The 21,996-nt window shown below is 56.7% G+C and overlaps 1 protein-coding gene across 1 annotated transcript; it reads right to left on the bottom strand.

Moving 5' to 3' along the window:
• Window positions 1–649: 649 nt before the first annotated feature.
• On the bottom strand, window positions 650–21,568 carry DNAJB11 (DnaJ heat shock protein family (Hsp40) member B11). The gene is made up of 10 exons (XM_054175584.1): window positions 21,435–21,568; window positions 21,129–21,285; window positions 17,181–17,278; window positions 15,733–15,865; window positions 13,519–13,661; window positions 12,928–13,010; window positions 11,111–11,168; window positions 9,002–9,113; window positions 8,320–8,479; window positions 650–723 (listed from the first exon to the last, which is right to left on the bottom strand). The coding sequence occupies exons 1-10, from the start codon at window positions 21,500–21,502 to the stop codon at window positions 659–661; spliced, it is 1,077 nt and encodes a 358-aa protein (XP_054031559.1). The 5' UTR covers window positions 21,503–21,568; the 3' UTR covers window positions 650–658.
• Window positions 21,569–21,996: the final 428 nt, after the last annotated feature.

Here is a 21,996-nt window from a genome sequence, read left to right as displayed (position 1 = left end):
GCTTTCCTAACCACAGGCCACAAAGGCTCTGGCCCCCACTCCACTCCCAACAGCACCCCAAAACCCCACCTCTGAAGCAACCCTCCCACCCTCCAGCCCCAGAGGAGAAAGGGGAGAAGGGCTGGGCTTAGAAAGAAGGGAGAAAAACCTTAGAACCCAACCCTTAGAAAGACAAAAGGGACTGCCAGCAAAGGAGGGGGGAAAAGCAGGAGGAGGCACCAAAAGAAAAGATGTGGAGATGGTCAAGAAAAGTCACATCAAAATGTATTTAAAAACCAGAAAGTCCAAGCTGCATGGAACTGAGAACTCCTGGGGGGGGGTTGGGTTGGGGGTTTTTTTGCCAGCTTTTTGGTGTTTGGTTGTTTTTTTGTCCCTGCTCAAGGAGTCTTCTTGGTTGTTCCAGGGCCTGGAACACGAGAGGCAGCACCAAGTTATGGCCCAAGAAGGGCTGAGCGTCCCCCAGCTCGGAGCCTTTCCACCGTCGACAAAGGAACAACTAAAGGGAAAACTGGAGACCCCTCAACCCATGGACACCCCCCCCACCCCCCCACCCCCCTCTTTTTCCACTCTCCAGTGGGCAGGAGACAAAGGAAAAAAGAAAAGACTTGAACCACACGAGCTTCTCCTTGTTTCACTCGAGTCCCATCGGGGCCGCCCGTCAGTAGCCCTGCAGGCCGTTGTACACCTTCTGCACCGGGCCCTGCCGCAGCAGCTGCTTCAGACCTGCGGCACAGAGCGAACCACACGTTACTGCAGGGCACCAGGGGGCCAGGGGAGGGCAAGGGGGGAAAGGGAGGGCAAGGGAGGGCAAGGGAGGGGAAGGGCGGGCAGAGGGGGCAAGGGCGAGCAGGAGAGCACAGAGCAGAGGGGGCCAAGGGAGGGCAGGAGAGCACAGAGCAGAGGGGGGCAAGGGAGGGCAGGAGAGCACAGAGCAGAGGGGGGCAAGGGAGGGCAGGAGAGCACAGAGCAGAGGGGGCCAAGGGAGGGCAGGAGAGCACAGAGCAGAGGGGGGCAAGGGAGGGCAGGAGAGCACAGAGCAGAGGGGGCCAAGGGAGGGCAGGAGAGCACAGAGCAGAGGGGGCCAAGGGAGGGCAGGAGAGCACAGAGCAGAGGGGGCCAAGGGAGGGCAGGAGAGCACAGAGCAGAGGGGGGCAAGGGAGGGCAGGAGAGCACAGAGCAGAGGGGCCAAGGGAGGGCAGGAGAGCACAGAGCAGAGGGGGCAAGGGAGGGCAGGAGAGCACAGAGCAGAGGGGGGCAAGGGAGGGCAGGAGAGCACAGAGCAGAGGGGGCCAAGGGAGGGCAGGAGAGCACAGAGCAGAGGGGGCAAGGGAGGGCAGGAGAGCACAGAGCAGAGGGGCCAAGGGAGGGCAGGAGAGCACAGAGCAGAGGGGGCCAAGGGAGGGCAGGAGAGCACAGAGCAGAGGGGGCCAAGGGAGGGCAGGAGAGCACAGAGCAGAGGGGGCAAGGGCGAGCAGGAGAGCACAGAGCAGAGGGGGGCAAGGGAGGGCAGGAGAGCACAGAGCAGAGGGGGCCAAGGGAGGGCAGGAGAGCACAGAGCAGAGGGGGCAAGGGAGGGCAGGAGAGCACAGAGCAGAGGGGGGCAAGGGAGGGCAGGAGAGCACAGAGCAGAGGGGCCAAGGGAGGGCAGGAGAGCACAGAGCAGAGGGGGGCAAGGGAGGGCAGGAGAGCACAGAGCAGAGGGGCCAAGGGAGGGCAGGAGAGCACAGAGCAGAGGGGGCAAGGGAGGGCAGGAGAGCACAGAGCAGAGGGGGCAAGGGAGGGCAGGAGAGCACAGAGCAGAGGGGGCAAGGGAGGGCAGGAGAGCACAGAGCAGAGGGGGCAAGGGAGGGCAGGAGAGCACAGAGCAGAGGGGGGCAAGGGAGGGCAGGAGAGCACAGAACAGAGGGGGGCAAGGGAGGGCAGGAGAGCACAGAGCAGAGGGGGCCAAGGGAGGGCAGGAGAGCACAGAGCAGAGGGGGGCAAGGGAGGGCAGGAGAGCACAGAGCAGAGGGGGGCAAGGGAGGGCAGGAGAGCACAGAGCAGAGGGGGGCAAGGGAGGGCAGGAGAGCACAGAGCAGAGGGGGGCAAGGGAGGGCAAGAGAGCACAGAGCAGAGGGGCCAAGGGAGGGCAGGAGAGCACAGAGCAGAGGGGGCCAAGGGAGGGCAGGAGAGCACAGAGCAGAGGGGGCAAGGGAGGGCAGGAGAGCACAGAGCAGAGGGGGGCAAGGGAGGGCAGGAGAGCACAGAGCAGAGGGGGGCAAGGGAGGGCAGGAGAGCACAGAGCAGAGGGGGCCAAGGGAGGGCAGGAGAGCACAGAGCAGAGGGGGGCAAGGGAGGGCAGGAGAGCACAGAGCAGAGGGGCAACAGAACGAAACAAGAGAGTCAGAAGGGTTGAATGTGCTGCCCAGGGAGGTGGGGGAGTCCCCATCCCTGGAGGTGTTCAAGAGGGGATTGGATGTGGCACTTGGTGCCATGGTCTAGCCATGAGGTCTGTGGTGCCAGGTTGGACTTGATGATCTTTGAGGTCTTTTCCAACCTTAGTGATACTGTGAAGAAGGACATTGAGACACTTGAATGTGTCCAGAGAAGGGCAACAAGGCTGGGGAGGGGTCTGGAGCACAGCCCTGTGAGGAGAGGCTGAGGGAGCTGGGGTTGCTTAGCCTGGAGGAGAGGAGGCTCAGGGGAGACCTTCTTGCTCTCTGCAACTCCCTGAAGGGAGGTTGTAGCCAGGTGGGGGTTGGTCTCTTCTCCCAGGCACCCAGCACCAGAACAAGAGGACACAGTCTCAAGCTGCACCAGGGGAGGTTTAGGCTGGAGGTGAGGAGAAAGTTCTTCCCAGAGAGAGTTGTTAGCCATTGGAATGTGCTGCCCAGGGAGGTGGTGGAGTCCCCATCCCTGGAGGAGTTCAAGAGGGGATTGAATGTGGCACTTGGAGCCATGGTTTAGTCATGAGGTGCTGGGTGACAGGTTGGACTTGCTGATCTTGAAGGTCTTTTCCAACCAAAACTATTCTAGGATTCAAACCCCTGAAACATCACCCCCAAAGCCCTAGGGGGGACAGCAGCTCTCCTGCTCCTTCAGCATCCCTACAAGAAGTAAGGACCAAGGTTAGTGATGCTGTCCCAGTGCTCTCATGCACTCCTGACCAACACCAGGCCAGTGGGACCCAGGGATAAAGGCTCCTGTGCTGCCAATGCCAAGCCCAGAGCACCCCCCTCGAGCTCCTCACAGCTCTGCAAGGGACAAAGCTGACTCCAGAGCTGCTTTGCTCTTGAAGCTGAGAACAACTTTACCATCTCAAGTAAAACTGCAGCTACTGAAGAGCTTCCTGAGCATTTCCAGGCAAATTCCTCAAGCTCATCCCCTCAGGTCCCCCCTACAACCCCAGAGGAATCTGCTGGCAGCCAGCTCAGGAGGGCTACACTTGAGTCATAGAATCAATAAGGTTGGAAGAGACCTCAAGACCTCTGGACTTGCCAGCTGCAGAGAGCCACATGAGTGATTGGAGAGCAGAGGTCTGCACACTGGTATGCAGTGCCTGGGGACACTGCTGGCCACTAGGAGTGGTGCCTGAGGGCATGGAAGAGAGAGAATCAGAATCACAGAACGTTAAGAGGTTGGGAGGGGCCTCCAGAGATCACCCAGTGCAAGCCCCCTGCCCAAGCAGGATCACTCAGGGTAGTCCACACAGGAATGCATCCAGGTGGGTTTTGCAAGCCTCCAGAGGAGCAGCTTCTTATCTGTGGCCTTTATCCTGCTGAAGGCCTGCAAGCCCTTAGGCATTTTGAAAGCCAGTTCCACCACACAGGAGTCTGGATGACTCCACAGATGCCACCTTCCCCAGCCCTGGAAGGCCATTCATAAAAGCTCTGACACACTCTGAGTGTCAAACTGCTGCCAGAGCAGGCCAAGAGAAGAGTGACTCAAGCCAACCAACCAGAACTCACTCAGCTAACTGCAGCTGACACACTCTGGCCAGTCCTTCACTGCTACTTAAAGGACAAGCCCACACAAGAGGGAGGAAGCCAAGTGCAGGAGTAGATGTGTCACTGTTTGTCCAGAGATAAGCAGAGGGGATTCCCTCCCTGAAGTCAGGCCCCAGGGCAAGGCTGCATCTCTGCTCTGACCAGCAGCAGAAAGCTCTCAGCCTGAGGCAGATCTGTCAGGCCCCACAACAGAGAGGAAGGCTCCCCACCCCCGGGGAGCTGCCAAACCAAACTGGGCTGCAGGGCTGCAGTTCTGCTCTTGGCTGTCCCCAAGGCAGCTCTGGGCTTGCAACAAAGCCTACAAACACCTGGCTTGCACCTCAACAGGGCAGCAGGCAGGCCTGGCTCAGCCCAGCTTGCCCTGTTGCTCCACTGCAGCCAGAGCTGTGGTCTCATTCTGGCCACATCAGAATGCACCAGGTTGGAAGAGACCTTTGAGATCCAACCTATCACCTAACACCATCTGATCAAGCAAACCATGGCACCAAGCACCCCAGCCAGGCTCTTCTTACACATCTCCAGTGCTGGTGACCCCACCACCTCCCTGGGCAGCACATTCCCATGGCCAATCTCTCTGTGTGTGAGGAATTTCCTTCTCTAACCTGCACAGCAGGTCAGAGAACATCACCACAGCTGCTAGCTTCAAGTGAGGCATGGAGATGGAGGATCAGAAAGGGAATCAAGCAACCAAACCCCAAGCTTTCAGCATTCAGGTCCTTTTGGAAGCCCACCCACAAGAGTGGATGCCCCTGCAAACCTTGTCCTGCTTGTCACTCTGGCTGCAAGTGCTTGATGCAGAAGCACAGAAAGGTAGGGACTGGAAGGGACCTCTGCAGGTCAACCAGTCCCAATCCCCTGCCAAGGCAGGAGGTGGTCACACAGGAACACATCCAGGTGGGTCTGAAATGTCTCCACAGATGGAGACTCCACCACCTCTCTGGGCAGCCTGCTTCAGGGCTCTCTCACCCTTAAAGTAAGGAATTTCCTCCTCATGTCTGCATGGAACTTCTGATGTCCAAGTGTGTGCTCCTTACCCCTTGCCCTGCCACTGGGCACCACTGAGCAGAGCCTGGTCCCATCCTCCTGACAGCCACCCCTGAAGTGCTGATCATTGATGAGATCCCCCCTCAGGCTGCTCTTCTCCAGGCTCAACAGCCCCAATTCTCTCAGCCTTGCCTCCTCACAGAGCTGTTCCAGTGCCCTCAGCATCTCTGTGGCCCTTTGCTGTCCCCTCCACAGCAAGTTCCTGTCCTTGAACCAGGGAGCCCAGAACTGGACACAGGAGTCCAGCTGTGGCCTCACAAGAGCATAGGACAGGGGGAGGAGAACCTCTCTTGACCTGCTGGCCACACTTTTCTTGCTACACCCCACAATGCCCAAGGGTCACACCAGCTCTGCTAAAGTCCTGGGAAAGTGTCTGTGCAGGGGCAAGTGGGATCAGGGCAGCCCTCTGCCAGGCAGACACAGTGCTTCCTGCTCCCTGGGCAGGGGTTCTGACTTCTTTCCTACACTCAGAAGTGTCCTCAGCAGCAGGGCAGGCCAGCCCCTGTACTCAAGCTGCTAGGCAGGGCATTCTCCCAGGGAGTGCAAGGCAAGGTCACTTCCCCTCCACAGCCAAAGGAGGCTCAGAGCCACTTCCTGGAGGATGTGGCTCCTCGATGTGCATTCCTGGAAAGGAAGGACACAGCAGGAGAGAGGTGTGCTCAGCAACCCTGAAAGCAAGTGGGCTTAGCACCAATCCCAAACCTTGCTCCCTGCTGGCCAGCTCAGGGCAGCTCCTCTGGCCTGAAGGACACCCTCAGAGTGCATGTTTGATCACTCATCAGGTTCCACCAGGAATCCTGACCTTTGGTGCTCCTGCACCTCAGGCACTGTTCACCAGAGGCAGCTTCCAGACTCTTCTGAGAGCACAAAGAGGTGACAGGACAACCTGGGCTCTTTGCTCCCTGCTCCTGAGCTCTGGGCACAGCAGAGTTAGAGCAGGGGATCCCAGGCTGCAGAGCAGGCAGCAAAGAAGCAGCAGCAGAGGAGGACAGGAGGCAAGGCAGGGAGAAAGGCACCTCTGAGAAACAGGCAACACATTCCCTGATGTCACAGGAAGGCAAACATTGCTGATCTGCCTCTAAAGGTTACAGTGCCCACAGTGATCCTCCCTGAGCATGTCCTGACAGCCCCAGCAGCTGTACATGTGGAGGAGATAAGAAGTTAGGGCCAGTGCCAAGAATAAGAACAGAAGGGGATGTTTTGAACTCTGAAGCCCACACTCTTTGGAAGTGTACCCTGACCTGCTGCCACACAGCCTGGCCAGACCTCACCCCTCACCCAGCTCCTGCAGGCACTGGGAGAGGTCCTGGGGCACAGCAATGCAGATCTGCCTCCCCTGCCCCTCCCCCAGAACAGTGTGGCACTGCCTTGGGAGGGAGCAGGATGCTTGCAGACCCTCCATGCCTAAACACATTCACAGCAGCACCACCACCTCTGTGTGCCCAGCTAGGGCTGCTCAGCCTGGAGAAGAGAAGGCTCCAGGGAGACTTCAGAGCAGCCTTCCAGTACCTGAAGGGGGCTGCAAGAAAGCTGGAGAGGCACTTTTGGCAAGGGCTGGGAGTGACAGGAGGAGAGGCAATGGCTTTGAGCTGGAAGAGGGCAGATTGAGACTGGAGATGAGGAAGAAATTCTTGACAGTGAGGGTGGTGAGACACTGGCACAGGTTGCTCCAGGGAGGCTGTGGATGCCCCCTCCCTGGAGGTGTTCAAAGCCAGGCCTTGAGCAAGCTGGGCTGGTGGGAGGTGTCCCTGCCCATGGCAGGGGGTTGGGACTGGATGGTCTTTAAAGCCCCTTCCAAGCCAGCCCATTCTATGAATCTCTGACATTGGTAAAGGTGTGAGAGCAATGTTGATAACCAGAGGCTTCTGTGAAGAACTTTCTCCTCACCTTCAGCCTAAACCTCCCCTGGTGCAGCTTGAGACTGTGGCCTCTTGTTCTGGTGCTGGTTGCCTGGGAGAAGAGACCAACCCCCACCTGGCTACAACCTCCCTTCAGGGAGTTGGAGAGAGCAATGAGATCTCCCCTGAGCCTCCTCTTCTGCAGGCTAAGCAACCCCAGCTCCCTCAGCCTCTCCTCACAGGGCTGTGCTCCAGACCCCTCCCCAGCCTCGTTGCCCTTCTCTGGACACCTTCAAGTCTCTCAATGTCCTTCTTAAACTGAGGGGCCCAGAACTGGACACAGGACTCAAGGTGTGGCCTAACCAATGCAGAGTCCAGGGGCACAATGACCTCCCTGCTCCCTGCTCCTGCTGGCCACACTATTCCTGATACAGGCCAGGATGCCATTGGCCCTCTTGGCCACCTGGGCACACTGCTGGCTCATGTTTAGGCAGCTGTCAATCATCACCCCCAGGTCCCTCAGCCACTCTGACCCCAGCCTGTAGCTCTGCCTGGGGTTGCCGTGGCCAAAGTGCAGCCCCTGGCACTGGGACTTGTTGAATGCCATCCCATTGGCCTCTGCCCATCTGTCCAGTTGGTCAAGGTCCCTCTGCAGAGCCCTTCTGCCCTCTAACTGACCAACATCTGCTCCCAGCTTGCTGTCATCTGCAAACTTGCTGATGCCTGACTCAATGCCCTCATCCAGATCATCAGTGAAGATGTTAAAGAGGCTGGGGCCCAGCACTGATCCCTGGGGCACACCACTGGTGCCTGGCTGCCAGCTGGCTGTGGCACCATTCACCACCACTCTCTGGGCTCAGCCTCCAGCCAGTTCCTAGCCCAGCTCAGAGAGCTGCTGTCCCAGCCAGGGGCTGACAGCTTGGCCAGCAGTTTGCTGTGGGGGACGGTGTCAAAGGCCTTGCTGCAGTCCAGGCAGACCACATCCACAGCCTGCCCCACATCCACCAGGCAGTCCCCTGGGCATAGAAGGAGATCAGGTTGGAGAGGCAGGACCTGCCCTTGCTAAACCCATGCTGGCTGGGACTTTACACAAGTCTTGCCTCTGTGAAAGCAGCAGCAGGGGTTGGAAAGCTGCCTGTGATGCCATTCTAGCAGAGGCAAAGCAGCCAGAGCCCAGAGCAGGGAGTCTCAGCTCAGACACAGCCAGCTACAGAGCCCAGCTCCCGCAGGCCGGCCAAGTGCCGCACGCCAGCGGTGCCACAGCCCAGTCCGGCCCAGCCCCTGCAGCAGCCAAGCTCCCTCTCTTCACAGGGCAATGGGAGTGAAAGCACAGGGCAGCACCAGCTGTGCCACGCTGCACAAGGGGCAGGGGGGCAAGAAGAGCTTCTCCTGGCCGCCGGTGGGGCTGCGGCAGCTTGTGCTGAGCCGCGGGCTGGCCGCTCCGCACTCACCTTCCCGCTGCTCGCCGGTCAGCTGCTCCCTGGGGAACTCCACATCGAAGGTGATGATCAGGGAGCCTTTGATGTTGTTGTTGTCAAAGTTTGGGAGGCCTTCTCCTTTCTTCCAGAGCTTGGCCCCGGGCTTTGTAATCTTATCTCGAGCAATGTGAACCTACAGACAAAAGGACGGTTCAGAGGGCTGCTGCTGCTCCCTGCCTGCCCTTTCCGCTCCACCGAACACCTTCAGCTGCTGCTGACTGCTTGCCAGAGGCACTGATGCTCCAGGCAGGACTCCTGCCAGCACTGCAGATGCAGGAACTGCTGGGACAACCTGCAGTCCGGACCCACACTCTGCACCTCTTGTCCAGGGCCTGCTCTGGCTCCACTGGAGTTGGTCTGGAAGGTTGTGGCCGAGGGCACGCTGGATACAGCCAGCAGCTGCACAGACTTCAAGCAAGGCTAAGCCTCAGCACAGGAGGCTTGCAGCAAAAAAAGCTTTCCCCATGAGCACAGTCAGTCACTGGAACCACCTCCCAAGGGAAGTCTCCTCCACTGGGCAGCTTGAAGACTCAGCTTGCCAGGGTGCTGGGCCAGCTCACTGTAGCTGCACCATCACCTAGAGAGGCTGGAGCAGGTGAGCCTTGCCAGCTGGCACTCTGGGATGCTGTGACCCTCAGGCAAAGCTCTGCCTCACCTTGTGCCCATCCAAGTGGGCAATGTCCATTTCAAAGCCTGTCAGCGCCTCGACCAGCGAGATTGTCACGTTGGTGTACAAGTCATCTCCTCTCCTTTCAAAGACTGGGTGCCTGGGGAAAGAGGAGACAGGGCAGTTACTCCCCTCCCAGGTCCCTGAGCTTCCTCCTCTCAGCTGGGGACTCAGGAGAACTCTCAAATCTGAGAGGAAGTGGACAATTGAAGAAATGGGAGCTTTGCTTTCCTGTGTGGGGCACACAACACTTCCAACCTTTCTATTTCTGGGGCAGTGAGTGGTGAGGTGTGGCAAGAAGCTGTGACTCACCCAACAATTTTTCTTAGGAGGGCATTTCCTTACAACAGGGAGCTCCTGTGGCTGGTGGAAAAAAGGAGCAGCTTGTGTGATTCACACAGCAGCTCCAAAGGCATGCCAGACTGTGAGGCACTCTGGAGAAGAGAAGGCTCCCAGGAGACCTTCTTGTGGCCTTCCAGTATCTCAAAGTGCCTACAAGAAAGCTGGGGAGGGGCTTTTGAGGCTGTCAGGGAGGGATAGGACTGGGGGGAATTGGAGAAAAACTAGAAGTGGGGAGATTCAGGTTGGATGTAAGGAAGAAGGTCTTCCTCATGAGGGTGGTGAGAGCCTGGCACAGGTTGCCCAGGGAGGTGGTGGAAGCCTCATCCCTGGAGGTTTTGAAGGCCAGGCTGTGAGCAACCTGCTGTAGGGTGAGGTGTCCCTGCCCATGGCAGGGAGGTTGGAACTGGATGATCCTTGAGGTCCCTTCCAACCCTGACAATTCTATGATGCTGGAAGGTGTCCAGAGAAGGCCACAAGGATGAGCAGAGGGCTGGAGCTCCTCTCCTATGAGAACAGACTGAGGGAGTTGGGGCTGTTCAGTCTGGAGAAGAGAAGGCTCCCAGGAGACCTTCTTGTGGCCTTCCAGTATCTGAAGGAGACTCCAAGAAAGCTGGGGAGGGACTTTTGAGGGTGTCAGGGAGGGATAGGACTGGGGGGAATTGGAGCAAAACTAGAAGTGGGGAGATTCAGATTGGATGTTAGGAAGAAGTTCTTCCCCAGGAGGGTGGTGAGAGCCTGGCACAGGTTGCCCAGGGAGGTGGTGGAAGCCTCCTGCCTGGAGGTGTTTGCAGCCAGGCTGGCTGTGCCTGTGAGCAACCTGCTGTAGTGTGAGGTGTCCCTGCCCATGGCAGGGGAGTAGGAACTGGCTGAGCCTTGAGGTCCCCTTCCAACCCTGACAATTCTGGTTCAAAAGAAATAAAAGTAGGATCTAGCCAGTGGTAAATCCAGCTGCTCAGCATCAGCAGAGCTGAACACCCTGCACAGCTCTGAGTGCCACAGCTGAAAGGCAAGCTGCACAGCTTGCCAAGCAGGCAACACTGCTCAGGAAGTCACTGAGTGCTTCCTTTTGAGTGACTCCTTTCTAAGTGGACTGAGAGCAGCCCTGCAGAGGACTTGGGGGTGTTGTTGAATGGGAGCCAGCAACATGTGCTGGCAGCCCAGAGAGCCACTCACAGCCTGGCCTGCAGCCAGAGAAGTGCTGAGGGAGGGGATTCTCCCCCTCTGCTCTGCTCCCCTGAGATGTCACTTGGAGTACTGTGTTAGCTCTGGGGTCCCCAGTGTAAGAAAGACATGGGAGATGTGCAGTCAGATCCAGAAGAGGGCCATGAAGATGATCAGAGGGCTGGAGCACCTCCCCTCTGAGGACAGGCTGGGAGAGTTCAGGTTGCTCACCACAGAGAAGTCCCTGAGGAGAACTTAAAGCAGCCTTGCAGTACTTACAGGGGCCTAGAGGAATGATGAGAAGGGGTAACAGTTTGAAACTGAAGGAGGGGAAATTTGGAGTGGGGATGAGGAGGAAATTCTTTTGAGTGAAGGTGGGGAGACACTGGCACAGGCTGCCCAGGGAGGCTGGGGATGCCTCCTGCCTGGAGGTGTTTGAGGCCAGGTTGGATGAGGCCTGGAGCAACTTGCTCTAGTGGGAGGTGTCCCTGCCCATGGCAGGGGGTTGGAGCTGGCTGATCCCTAGGGTGCCCTCCAAGCCCAACCAGGCATGACTGCATAAGCAGGCAGGGTGCAGCTGGGGCAGTTACTCACTTCAGGACTTTGATTCGGAAGCGCAGATCTCCTGGCTCCCCATCCACGTGGGGCTCACCTGTGAGAGAAAGCAAAGCTCTTTGAAGGAGCTGCCCAGGAACAGCCCAGGAAACCCCCTCCCTGCAGGTGGCTCAAGGCCAGGCTGGGCTGGGCTTGGAGAAACCTGGTCCAGTGGAGGGTGTCCCTGCCCATGGCAGAGGGGGTTAGGAACTGAATGATTTTTGAGGTCCCTTCCCCGGGTCTAGGAAGCAAACAGCACATTAAGCCCTAGAGACTTGCAAGCTCAGATGTGGAAGGCATAAAAGCAGCCAGGGGATCTTCACAGGACTTAAACCCTGCTCAAGTATCTCTTATTATAAAGTCCAGGACTGTGAGTACTGCCTCAATGATGTGTCACCTCTCTGCTGCTCTGGAAAACACCTTTCCTTAGTCCTGTTCTTCACCTGAAGGACTTCAGCTCCTTGGGCAGTGGGGGTTCCCTCACATGCTCAAGCCTGGGACAGATGCTCCTGCTCAAAAGTTATTTGAAACAGGAGATTTAGAATGTTTGTTGTGTGTGCACCCCCTGCCCCAGCCAAGGCAGCAGAACTCAGACTCAGCAAGGTTTGCTCTTGGACTTCAGCAGCATGCAAAAGCCTCTCAGCTTCAAACCACATCTGATGACCAGTCACCCAAAGCAGGGCTTGGAGGCCTTTCACTGCTCTGCAGACCAGCCTTGCATCACCTTGTGAGACCCAGCCTCCAGTCCTGCCTCCAGTTCTGGTGTCCCCAGCAGAAGGAGGACACAGAGCTGTTGGAGAGAGTCCAGAGGAGGTCACAAAGATGATCCAAGAGCTGGAGCAGCTCTGCAGGCTGGGGTCGGACTGGCTGGAGAGCATCCAGACAGAAAGGGACCTGGGGGTACTGGTTGACAGCTGGTTGAACATGAGCCAGCAGTGTGACCAGGCAGCCAAGAGAGCCAATGGCATCCTGGCCTGCATCAGGAGCAGTGTGGCCAGCAGGAGCAGGGAGGTCATTCTGCCCTGTGCTCAGCACTGGTTAGGCCACACCTTGAGTCCTGTGTCCAGTTCTGGGCCCCTCAGTTTAAGAAGGACATTGAGAGACTTGAAGGTGTCCAGAGAAGGGCAACAAGGCTGGGGAGAGGCCTTGAGCACAGCCCTGTGAGGAGAGGCTGAGGGAGCTGGGGTTGCTCTGCCTGGAGAAGAGGAGGCTCAGGGGTGACCTCATTGCTGTCTACAACTACCTGAAGGGAGGTTGTAGCCAGGAGGGGGTTGGTCTCTTCTCCCAGGCAGCCAGCACCAGAACAAGAGGACAAAGTCTCAAGCTGCACCAGGGAAAGTTTAGGCTGGAGGTGAGGAGAAAGTTTCTTCCCAGAGAGAGTTGTTAGCTGTTGGAATGTGCTGCCCAGGGAGGTGGTGGAGTCACCACCCCTGGAGGTGTTCAAACAGGGACTGGATGTGGCACTTGGTGCCATGGTTTAGTAGTCATGAGGTGATGGGTGACAGGTTGGACTTGATGATCTCTGAGGTCTCTTCCAACCTTATTGATTCTATGACAGGCTGAGGGAGCTGGAGGTGTTCAGCCTGGAGAAGTTAAGACTCCAGGGGGACCTCAGAGCTGTGGCTGCCTCCTCCCTGGGAGTCTTCAAGGCCAGGTTGGATGAGGCCTCGAGTATCCGAGCCTAGTTCAGAGGGGTCCCTGCCCATGGCCAGGGGATTGGAGATGATCTCTGAGGTCCCTTCCAACCTGAGCCATCCTGTGCTGATGGCAAAGGAGCAGGGTGAAGCTGAGCAGCAGGGCAGTGCCCACATCCATACCTTCCCCAATGAAGGGATACTCCATGCCGTCCCTCACGCCCGGCTCTATCTCCACTTCTAGCGTTCGCTCCTCGTTCACCAGCCTGCAACGGGGAAGAGGAAGCAACCAACAAGTTTTCAACCCCTGCTCAGGTTACTGGGGTAAGGAGAACACCCCCCACAACTTAGGGCACACACTGTCCTTGCTCACATCTACAAATGGAGGGCAAGCCCTGTAGCTCTTGTGTGCTGATACTCATCTAGGGGAAAGGGCAGAGCTCAGCTCCTAAGTGCAGCCAGCATCTGGATGTGTGACTGTAACACAGCATTCCATGCCCAAGTGTTCCCAGCTGGAAAGTGTGGGCTTCCCTGCCTTTGTTTATTCAGGTTTAGTTGTGGAACTGACTGTTCATGGAAATAAGAGGCAAGCTGGGAAGCTCTGCAGCTAATCTACTGCAGGAATAATGAGTGGGCCCTTGGAGCTGAGGAGGCTGCTGCTGGGTTTCTCCCAGGTCCTCAGATCTTGCTTGCTGGTAGCACAGGCACCTTCATCCATCTAGTGGTAGGTTTGGAGTAAACATCCAGAGAGCACTGAAGAGTTTATAAACTCACTTGACATTTGGACACTCATCACAAACAACCTCTTGAGTCATCTGGAAGCGCCCAGGCCCCAGCTGGGTGGTCCTCATCTCCTGCCGGCAGTTGCATTTCCGTTTGCCAGGTGCCTGTCTTGCCACTGGCTTGTTCCTGACAACCTGCATGGAAGAGGAAGAGGTTGAGACCAGCACTCCTGGGTCCCCACAAGGCTCTGGATGTCGTTAGTCTGTGCCTGCTGCCTCCACAGTAGCTCCAGCAAAACATTCTGATGACAGCTTTTACCTTGCATAGAATGGTAGGGGACGGAAGGGACCTCCAGAGATCATGCTGTCCATGCCCCCTGGAGGTCTTGCTGAGCACACATTAAATACCAGAAGAGCTCTCCCTGACACCACTGCTACCAGCCCCTTTCTTGCTCCTGCACATCCTCCCAAGCAGGAAAGGCAGCACCAGGATGAAAGACCTCACACTCTGGTCACAGAGCTTCCCATGGGTAAGATTATTTGGGGCTGCACGCTCCACAGCAGCAACTCAACACAAACTCCAAGATGCAGAACAGCAGGGAGCAGCAGCACCAGAGATGGAGACTGCTGAGGGGAAAAAAACCACCCCAGCAATCCAATCAAAAGGCCAGCACACACTGGCCAAGTGTGGTCTGCAGAGCATTGCAGTGAGGTGTTCATTATCACCATGGAATCATCACAGAGTGGGTCTGGTTGGAAGGGACCTCGAAGATCATCTAGTTCCGACCCCATCACCTCCCACTAGCCCAGGTTGCTCAAGGCCTCACCCAACATGGCCTTGAACACCTCCAGGGAGGAGGCAGCCACAACCTCCTTGGGCAGCCTGTTCCAGGGACCCACCAACCTTGTACTGAAGAACTTCCTCAGCTCCAGTCTAACCCTACTCTCTCTCTCACCTTCAAACCATTCCCCCTTGTCCTGTCTCTAGACACCCCCATGAAAAGTCCTTCTGCAGCCTTCCTGGAGGATTCCTTCAGGTATTGGAAGGCAGCTCTAAGTTCTAGACAGACCACTTCTAGCCCTTCCAGTTGGGCTAGAGCAGAAAATGAAGCCAGAGCTGGTGACTGACAGCCAATAGATGAGCTAGAGTGACCACAAGCATCCCTTGGAGAGAAGCTGCCAGATGGCAAAGATGGATAAATGGATTGTGCCTGTACTTAGCTACAGGCCAACAGCTTCAATAGCTTTGGACAGCCAGCACCTTGAATATTCAATAATCAATTGTTTTGACTTTGGACAGGCTGGAGAGATGGGCACAAGCCAACCTCAGGCAGTTCAACAAGGCCAAGTGCAAGGTCCTGCAGCTGGGTTGGGGCACTCCCAAGCACAAACCCAGGCTGGGTGAGGAGTGGCTTGAGAGCAGTGCTGAGGAGGGGGCCTTGGGGGTGTCAGTTGGTGGCAAACTCCCCATGGAGTTGGTCACTTGCAGCCCAGCAGGCAGCTGTGTGCTGGGCTGCAGCCAAAGCAGGGAGAGCAGCAGCACAGGGAGGGGATTCTGCCCCTCTGCTCTGCTCAGCCCCCACTGGCAGCACTGCTTCCAGTTCTGGTGCCCCCAGCACAAGAACAACATTGAAATGTTGGAGAGGGTCCAGAGAAGGCCACAAGGATGATCAGAGGGCTGGAGAATCTCCCTTATGGGGACAGGCTGAGAGAGTTGGGGCTTGGTTCAGCCTGGAGAAGAGAGGCCTCCAGGGAGACCTTAGAGCAGCCTTCCAGTACCTGAAGAGGGCTACAAGAAAGCCAGAGAGGGACTTTTGACAACAGCTGGGGGTGACAGGACAAGGGACAATGGCTTTGAGCTGCAAGAGGGCAGATTGAGACTGGAAATGAGGAAGAAATTCTTGACAGTGAAGGTGGTGAGACACTGGCACAGGATGCCCAGAGAGGTTGTGAATGTCCCCTCCCTGGAGGTGTTTGAAGCCAGGCTGGATGAGGCCTTGAGCAAGCTGGGCTGGTGAGAGGTGTCCCTGCCCATGGCAGGGGTTTTGGAACTCCATTACCTTGAAGGTCCCTCCCCACCCAACCCATTCTGTGATTCACAAGATCCTTCACTGTCAAATACCGAGAGAAAGATCATCTGTGCCGGTGCCATTCTTTGGCAGAGAGGCCACTCAGAGCGGTGGCCAGGCCAGGCAGCTCGAGGTGGAGCATCTGAGAGCTGAGCACACACTGCAGAGCCCAAGAGGCAAGCCTGAGGCACACTTACCTCTACAAAGTTTCCCGAGTACACCTCCTCCAGGGTGACCTCCAGGTCCACGATGATGTCGCTGCCCCGGGGAATGTTCCGGTCCTGCTGCCGGGGGCTCCCTCCAAACATGAACCCAAAGTCCCCAAAGAAGCTGGAGGAGAGCACAGCAGTTAGTCCACAACGGCATTCTGACCAAAGGAGGCTTTGATGAAGGCAGCCTGCTTGGCAAACCCCCCATGCCCCTTAGGGGACCCCCTCCTTAGGGCACAAAGCACCGCAGCAAACTCCCAGACCTCCTTTTGCTCCTGCAGGACCTTCAAAGCAAGCGAGCACTTGGGGAGAGTTTGCTGTGCTGAAGCACAGGACTTTGGGAGCAGGACTTAATGCCAACACCTAACCACTAAGGGAAGTCCTCTCTGTGCTGCACTGCTGCTCCACCACCAGGTGTAGTGCTCTCCATCTCCCAACACCTGAGGGGGGCTACAAGCTGAAGAGGGACTCTTTGACAAGGGCTTGCAAGTGACAGGACAAGGGGCAATGGCTTTGAGCTGGAAGAGGGCAGATTTAGACCTGAGATTAGGAAGAAATTCTTTGCAGTGAGGGTGGGGAGACACTGGAGCAGCTTGCCCAGGGAGGTCATGGATGCCCCCTCCCTGGAGGTGTTCAAGGCCAGCTTGGATGAAGATTTGAGCAGCCTGGGCTGGTGGAGGTGACTCTGCCCAGGGAAGTGGGGTTGAGACTGGATGACCTTTTTAAGATCCCTTCCAACCCAACCCATCCTGTGATCTCTGGCACTGCAAGTCAATGCCAGCAAGTTGGTTTTCAGCAGCTGGAGAACAGGAGGGCTAAGAAAAAAAATCTTCCCAGCAAGACTACATATTGCTCTTCTAAAGAGAGCAGCAGGCTGTGAGGTCTCACCCAGAACCATGGCAGAACAGCTGCAGGAACTTTAGTAAGCTTGTGCCTAGCAGAAAGAAATGAAGGGGCCTTAAAGAGAAAGTCAGGTTCTGCCTGAGCAGCACCCAAGTGCCTTCAGGTCTTCACAAATCAAATTGCAGAGCTGCTCTGAAATGCTGTGTGGGTCACTGCAGCATTGCTTTGCAAGAGGAAAAGTGCCCCCAGCTGTGATCTGTGATGCAGCATCCACCACAGCCCAGATGACACGAGAGCTCCCTACCTGTCTGCTGCAGCTGCAGCACCTTACACATTGCCCATGCTGGCAGTGCAGCCTGCCAAGTGAGCTCCCCCTGCCAAAAGCCATCACTGGCTCCTGCTCTTTGCTCCTGAGGCAGGGACTGATGCAAGACAGACAGCTGAGAACTGCTCATGGAATGCCCACTTTCAGTTCTCAGCTGCTGTTTCAGAGCAGTGCCTCCTGACTGGGCACAGGGCCTCACCTCAAACAGAGCAGCACAGAACTAGAGCCTCCAGGTCTAGAATAGCCTGAAGTGGCAAGATGTGCTTACTGTGAGAAGATGTCTCCATGGGAGCTCTGGTGGCCATCCTTCAGTCCTTCCTCACCATAGGCATCATACTGCTTCCTTTTCTCCTCATCTGACAGCACCTGGAGAAGGCAGGCAAGAGACAAGACCATGACCCACAGTTGAGCTGAGGTGTGGCAGGAGGCTGGAGAGGAACCTTGCTGCTGCTGCTGGACACCAGCACTGCCTACAACCTGCCTGCTGCACTGGGCTGGGGAAGTGAAACTGTCCTCAGTTCAGTCCAGCCAAAGCAGGGGTAGTTCATCAGACCAGCAGGAGGAACACAGGGAACAGAAACACTGAGTTGATCTTAGGGTCAAAGAAAGAATCAGAAGGAACAATTCCAATGGGTTCCTGCAGAGCAGGACACAAAGAACAGAATAGAATTAACCAGGTTGGAAGAGACCTTTGAGATCACAGAGTCCAACCTATCACCCAACACCATCTGACCAACTAAACCATGGCACCAAGCACCCCATCCAGTCTCTTCCTAAGCACCTCCAGGGATGGTGACTCCACCACCTCCCTGGGCAGCACATCCCAATGGCCAATCACTCTTAATATGAAAAACTTCTTCCTAACACCCAGCCTAAACCTCCCCTGGCACAGCTTTAGACTGTGTCCTCTTGTTCTGGTGCTGGTTGCCTGGAAGAAGAGACCAACCCCCACCTGGCTACAACCTCCCTTCAGGGAGTTGTAGAGAGCAAGAAGGTCTCCCCTGAGCCTCCTCTTCTCCAGGCTAAGCAACCCCAGCTCCCTCAGCCTCTCCTCACAGGGCTGTGCTCAAGGCCTCTCCCCAGCCTTGCTGCCCTTCTCTGGACACTTTCAAGAGTCTCAATGTCCTTCTTAAACTGAGGGGCCCAGAACTGGACACAGGACTCAAGGTGTGGCCTAACCAGTGCTGAGTACAGGGCACAATGACTTCCCTGCTCCTGCTGGCCACATTATTTCTGATGCAGGCCAGGATGCCATTGGCCCTCCTAGCAACCTGGGCACACTGCAGGCTTATGTTCAGCCTACCAGTGGCCCTCAGCCACTCTGCCCCCAGCCTGTAGCTCTGCCTGGGGTTGCTGTGGCCAATGTGTAGAACCTGGCACTTGGAGGTGTTCAATCTCCTGCCCTTGGCCTCTGCCCATCTGTCCAGCCTGGCAAGGTCCCTCTGCAGAGCTCTCCTGCCCTCCAACAGATCAACTCCTGCCCCCAGCTTGGTGTCATCTGCAAACTCACTGATGATGGACTCAATGCCCTACTCCAGATCATCAATAAAGATACTGAACAGGCTGGGGCCCAGCACTGATCCCTGGGGGTCACCACTGGTGCCTGGCTGCCAGCTGGCTGTGGCACCATTCACCACCACTCTCTGGGCTCATCTCTCCAGCCAGTTCCTAACCCAGCTCAGAGTGCTGCTGTCCAAGGCACAAGCTGACAGCAGAAGTAAAAACCCAAACCACACAACAGCAGCCCTGCTCCTCAGCTGCTTTTCAAGCACTGAGAATGTGTTTCTCCCTCTACAATCAATAATTCATAAGCCACAGTCCTGGGATACAGCAAAACTGTGGCCAGCAGGTCGAGAGGTTCTCCCTCCCCTCTCTTCTGCCCTGCTGAGGCCACAGGTGGAGTATTGTGTCCAGTGTTGGGCTCCCTGGCTCAAGGACAGGGACTTGCTGTGGAGGGTACTTGCAGAGGGCTACAAAGAAGCTGAGGGCCTGGAACAGCTCTGTGAGGAGGTGTCACAGGCTTAAGAACCATAGAGGTAAAAACAGCTCCTCCAGGAGTAGCAGAGAGTGCAAGGAGCTGAACAGAAGGAAAGTGTAATCTTTGTTATTTCCCTCCCATCATCCTGCACCCCCACTATGCAAATGGGCATTACTGTCTGGTCTGCCCTTTCCCTCCCTTTCAGCTCCCAGCACACACAGGCTGTTGCCCCTCTGGTGCTCTGGGGGAGGTTTGGGGCCTTTCTGTAGCCTTGGCAAAGCTCATTTTTAGCTAGGCAGTTTCAGCCTAGCATGGGAGGGGCACTGAGGCCTGGTTGTGGGAGAGAGTTTTGGCCTAACTGAAGTTGTGGTGAGCCCAGGTTGGAGAACTGGGCTGAGGCTGAACATGAAGCTGGGCATTTATATTCTCTGTATGTATTTGTGAATAGTCTTCCCATTTAAATTCCCAGCTCTGGTTTTATTTGCCTTCTTTGGGGAGGGGGGAAAAAAATCTCTTCCTGTCTGCTCAAACCAAAGGAGGAAAGGCTGAAGAGCACTAAGGCTGTTTGGTCTGGAGAAGAGCAGCCTGAGGTAGGGGGTAGGGGGGGTCAGAATCTCATCAGTGCTGATCAACCCTTCAAGGAGGGTAGGACCAGGCTTTGTTCAGTGGTTCCCAGTGACAGAACAAGAGGTAAGGGGCACAAACCTGAACATCAGAAGCTCCATCTAAACATGAGGAGGAACTTCTTGAATTTAAGGGTGACAGAGTCCTGGAGCAGGCTGCCCAGAGAGGTGGTGGAGTCTCCCTGTCAAGCCAGGTTCACCTAGAGAAGGTCACACAGAAACACATCCAGGTGGGTTTGGAATGTCTCCCGAGATGGAGGCTCCACCACCTCCCTGGGCAGCCTGTTCCAGTGACCCTTCAATTAAAGGAGCTCCTGGCCCCTGGGTAGCACTGAACAAAACCTGGTCCCATCCTCCTGACACACACCCTTGAAGTATGGGCATGGCACCTGGGGACATGGTTTAATAGCCATGGTGGTGTTGGACTGGATGATCTTGGAGAGCTTTTCCAACCCAAACAGCTCTATGGTATTACCACAGAAACAACAGGAATCCTCACACATGTGACCCACAGCTATCTTCCCCACCTTGATGTCTTCTCAAAGGCAAGCCAAGGACTTTTCATCAACTCTCAGCTCAGCCTTACAGCCAGGCCAGACACTTGCTCTTGTGCCAGTCCTTACAGCTGATGCAACACAACTTCCACCTCAAAGAACAATTACCAAAGCCCAAATCACTTTTGCTTGCTGCCTTCCATTTCCTCTTGCCTGAAGGTGGTATAGTTTTCTATTGTCCCTAACAAAAGCCTCTAATTAACCCAGTGGCCTCTCTACCTTTCTTTTTCACTTGGTAGGATGTATGAAACTGGATATGGTAAAGGAGGAGAATGGAATTTACATTATGGTCTTTACATTATGGGACCAGAGCATGCCATGAAGATGATCAGGGGGCTGGAGCACCTCCCTTATAGGGACAAGCTGAGAGAGTTAGAGCTGTTAAACCTGCAGAAGAGAAGGCTCCAGGGAGACCCCAGAGCAGCTTTCCACTACCTGAAGGTGCTACATGAGAGCTGGGCAAGGGCTTTTGACAAGTGCTGGGAGTGACAGGACAAGGGACAATGGCTTTGAGCTACAAGAGGATAGATTTAGACTGGAGATTAAGAAGAAATTCTTGACAGTGAGGGTGGGGAGACAATGGAACAGGTTGCCCAGGGAGGTTGTGGCTGCCCCCTCCCTGGAGGTGCTCAAGACCTGGTTGGATGAGGTCTTGAGCAACTTGGTCTAGTGGAAAGTGCTCCTGCCCATGGCAGGGAGGTTGGATTCCCTTCCAACCCAAACCACTCTGTGACTGCAAGAGTTCCTAAAAGCTCTCCTTTCTAGTTCCCCTGAATGTTCTAGGGTGAAACCTTGAAACACTAACTGTTGGCCAAAGGGAGCTTTGTGCTGCCAGCAGGTTTTATCACAAAGTCCTGCTCACCTCACAGTTTGGGAAGCGCTGGAAGGACTAAAGGGTCTCCGAGTTCCTTACAAGGGAGTGCACAACTTCACCCCTCTCCTTCCCCAGCAGCCACAGTCAGCCTTGCTGCATCCTGCCCTGCACCGCCGCTAGTGCTCCGCTCAGCAGCGCCCACGGACGGGCACAGGGCAGGGGGAAGACCCGCGGCCTCCGGCCTCACCTCGTAGGCAGCCCCTAAGTCCTGGAACTTCTCCTGCGCCCGAGGGTCGTCGGGGTTCCTGTCAGGATGCAGCTGCAGCGCCAGTTTCCGGTAGGCCTTCTTGATGTCCTTGATCGAGGCGCTGCGGGACACCCCCAGGATCTTGTAGAAGTCCCTCCTGGTGGGGGCGGAAAAGGAGAGGAAAAGGAGCGGGGCCCCGTCAGCGCCGCGGCCACTGAGCCTGCGGGGAGGGGGGAAGGCAAGCCCGGAGCTGAGGCAGCGGGAGTGGGGGGGCACAGGCCCGGCGGCGCGGCTCGGCGCACTCACCCGGCGGCGGCCTCCCCGCAGAGGCACAGGAGCAGAAGAAAGAGGCGGCCAAACCAGCCGGGGGCCATGGCGCGGCGGCCAGGCCTGCCCGGGGTGGGACGCGGGCAGAGGTAGCGACGCTCTCCAGAGGGGTCCGTAGCGCCGCAGCCGCCCGGCACGGCCCGGCCACCATTAGACGTGAAGGGGAGGGCGGCCACGGCGGCTAGCCAATAAGAGCACGGGGCACCCCCGCGCGCTGCGCGCCGCCGACCTATCGGCAGCGCACACTTCACCACAGGCTCGACTCCGCCGGCCAATGGCCCGCCTAGACGTTTGCTTTCAGCCCGCCGGGCCAATTACGGCTCCGTGCCTCACAGTAGCCCTGCCCTATCGCTGTACCAGGCCGCACGGAAGTATGAATTGGCCCCGTGGTAGCCAATCAGAGGGTGAGTAGTTTCTCCCCGCCTCCATGCTGGCTCCACCAGCCAATCGAGAGCGGCTCCTCGGGCAGTCCTCCACGGCGGGAAGGAAGGGAGGGCGGGCCCTGCCGTTGGCCCGCGCGGCTGTCTCTCTGCGCGGCGCC

This window comes from Dryobates pubescens, chromosome 32, assembly GCF_014839835.1.
Source record: "Dryobates pubescens isolate bDryPub1 chromosome 32, bDryPub1.pri, whole genome shotgun sequence".
Lineage (NCBI taxonomy): Eukaryota > Metazoa > Chordata > Aves > Piciformes > Picidae > Dryobates > Dryobates pubescens.
This window is presented reverse-complemented; position numbering and strand designations above follow the sequence as displayed.

Bases quoted from the DNA above. Each gene is read 5' to 3' on its own strand.
- DNAJB11 (XM_054175584.1), bottom strand. From the start codon at position 21,502: ATGGCCCCCGGCTGGTTTGGCCGCCTCTTTCTTCTGCTCCTGTGCCTC. The intron at 13,011-13,518 runs GTGAGTTTATAA...TCCCCGTTGCAG, and splicing joins GATGAGTGTCCAAATGTCAA to GCTGGTGAACGAGGAGCGAA. The intron at 724-8,319 runs GTGAGTGCGGAG...TCTGTGCCGCAG, and splicing joins GACCGGCGAGCAGCGGGAAG to GTCTGAAGCAGCTGCTGCGG.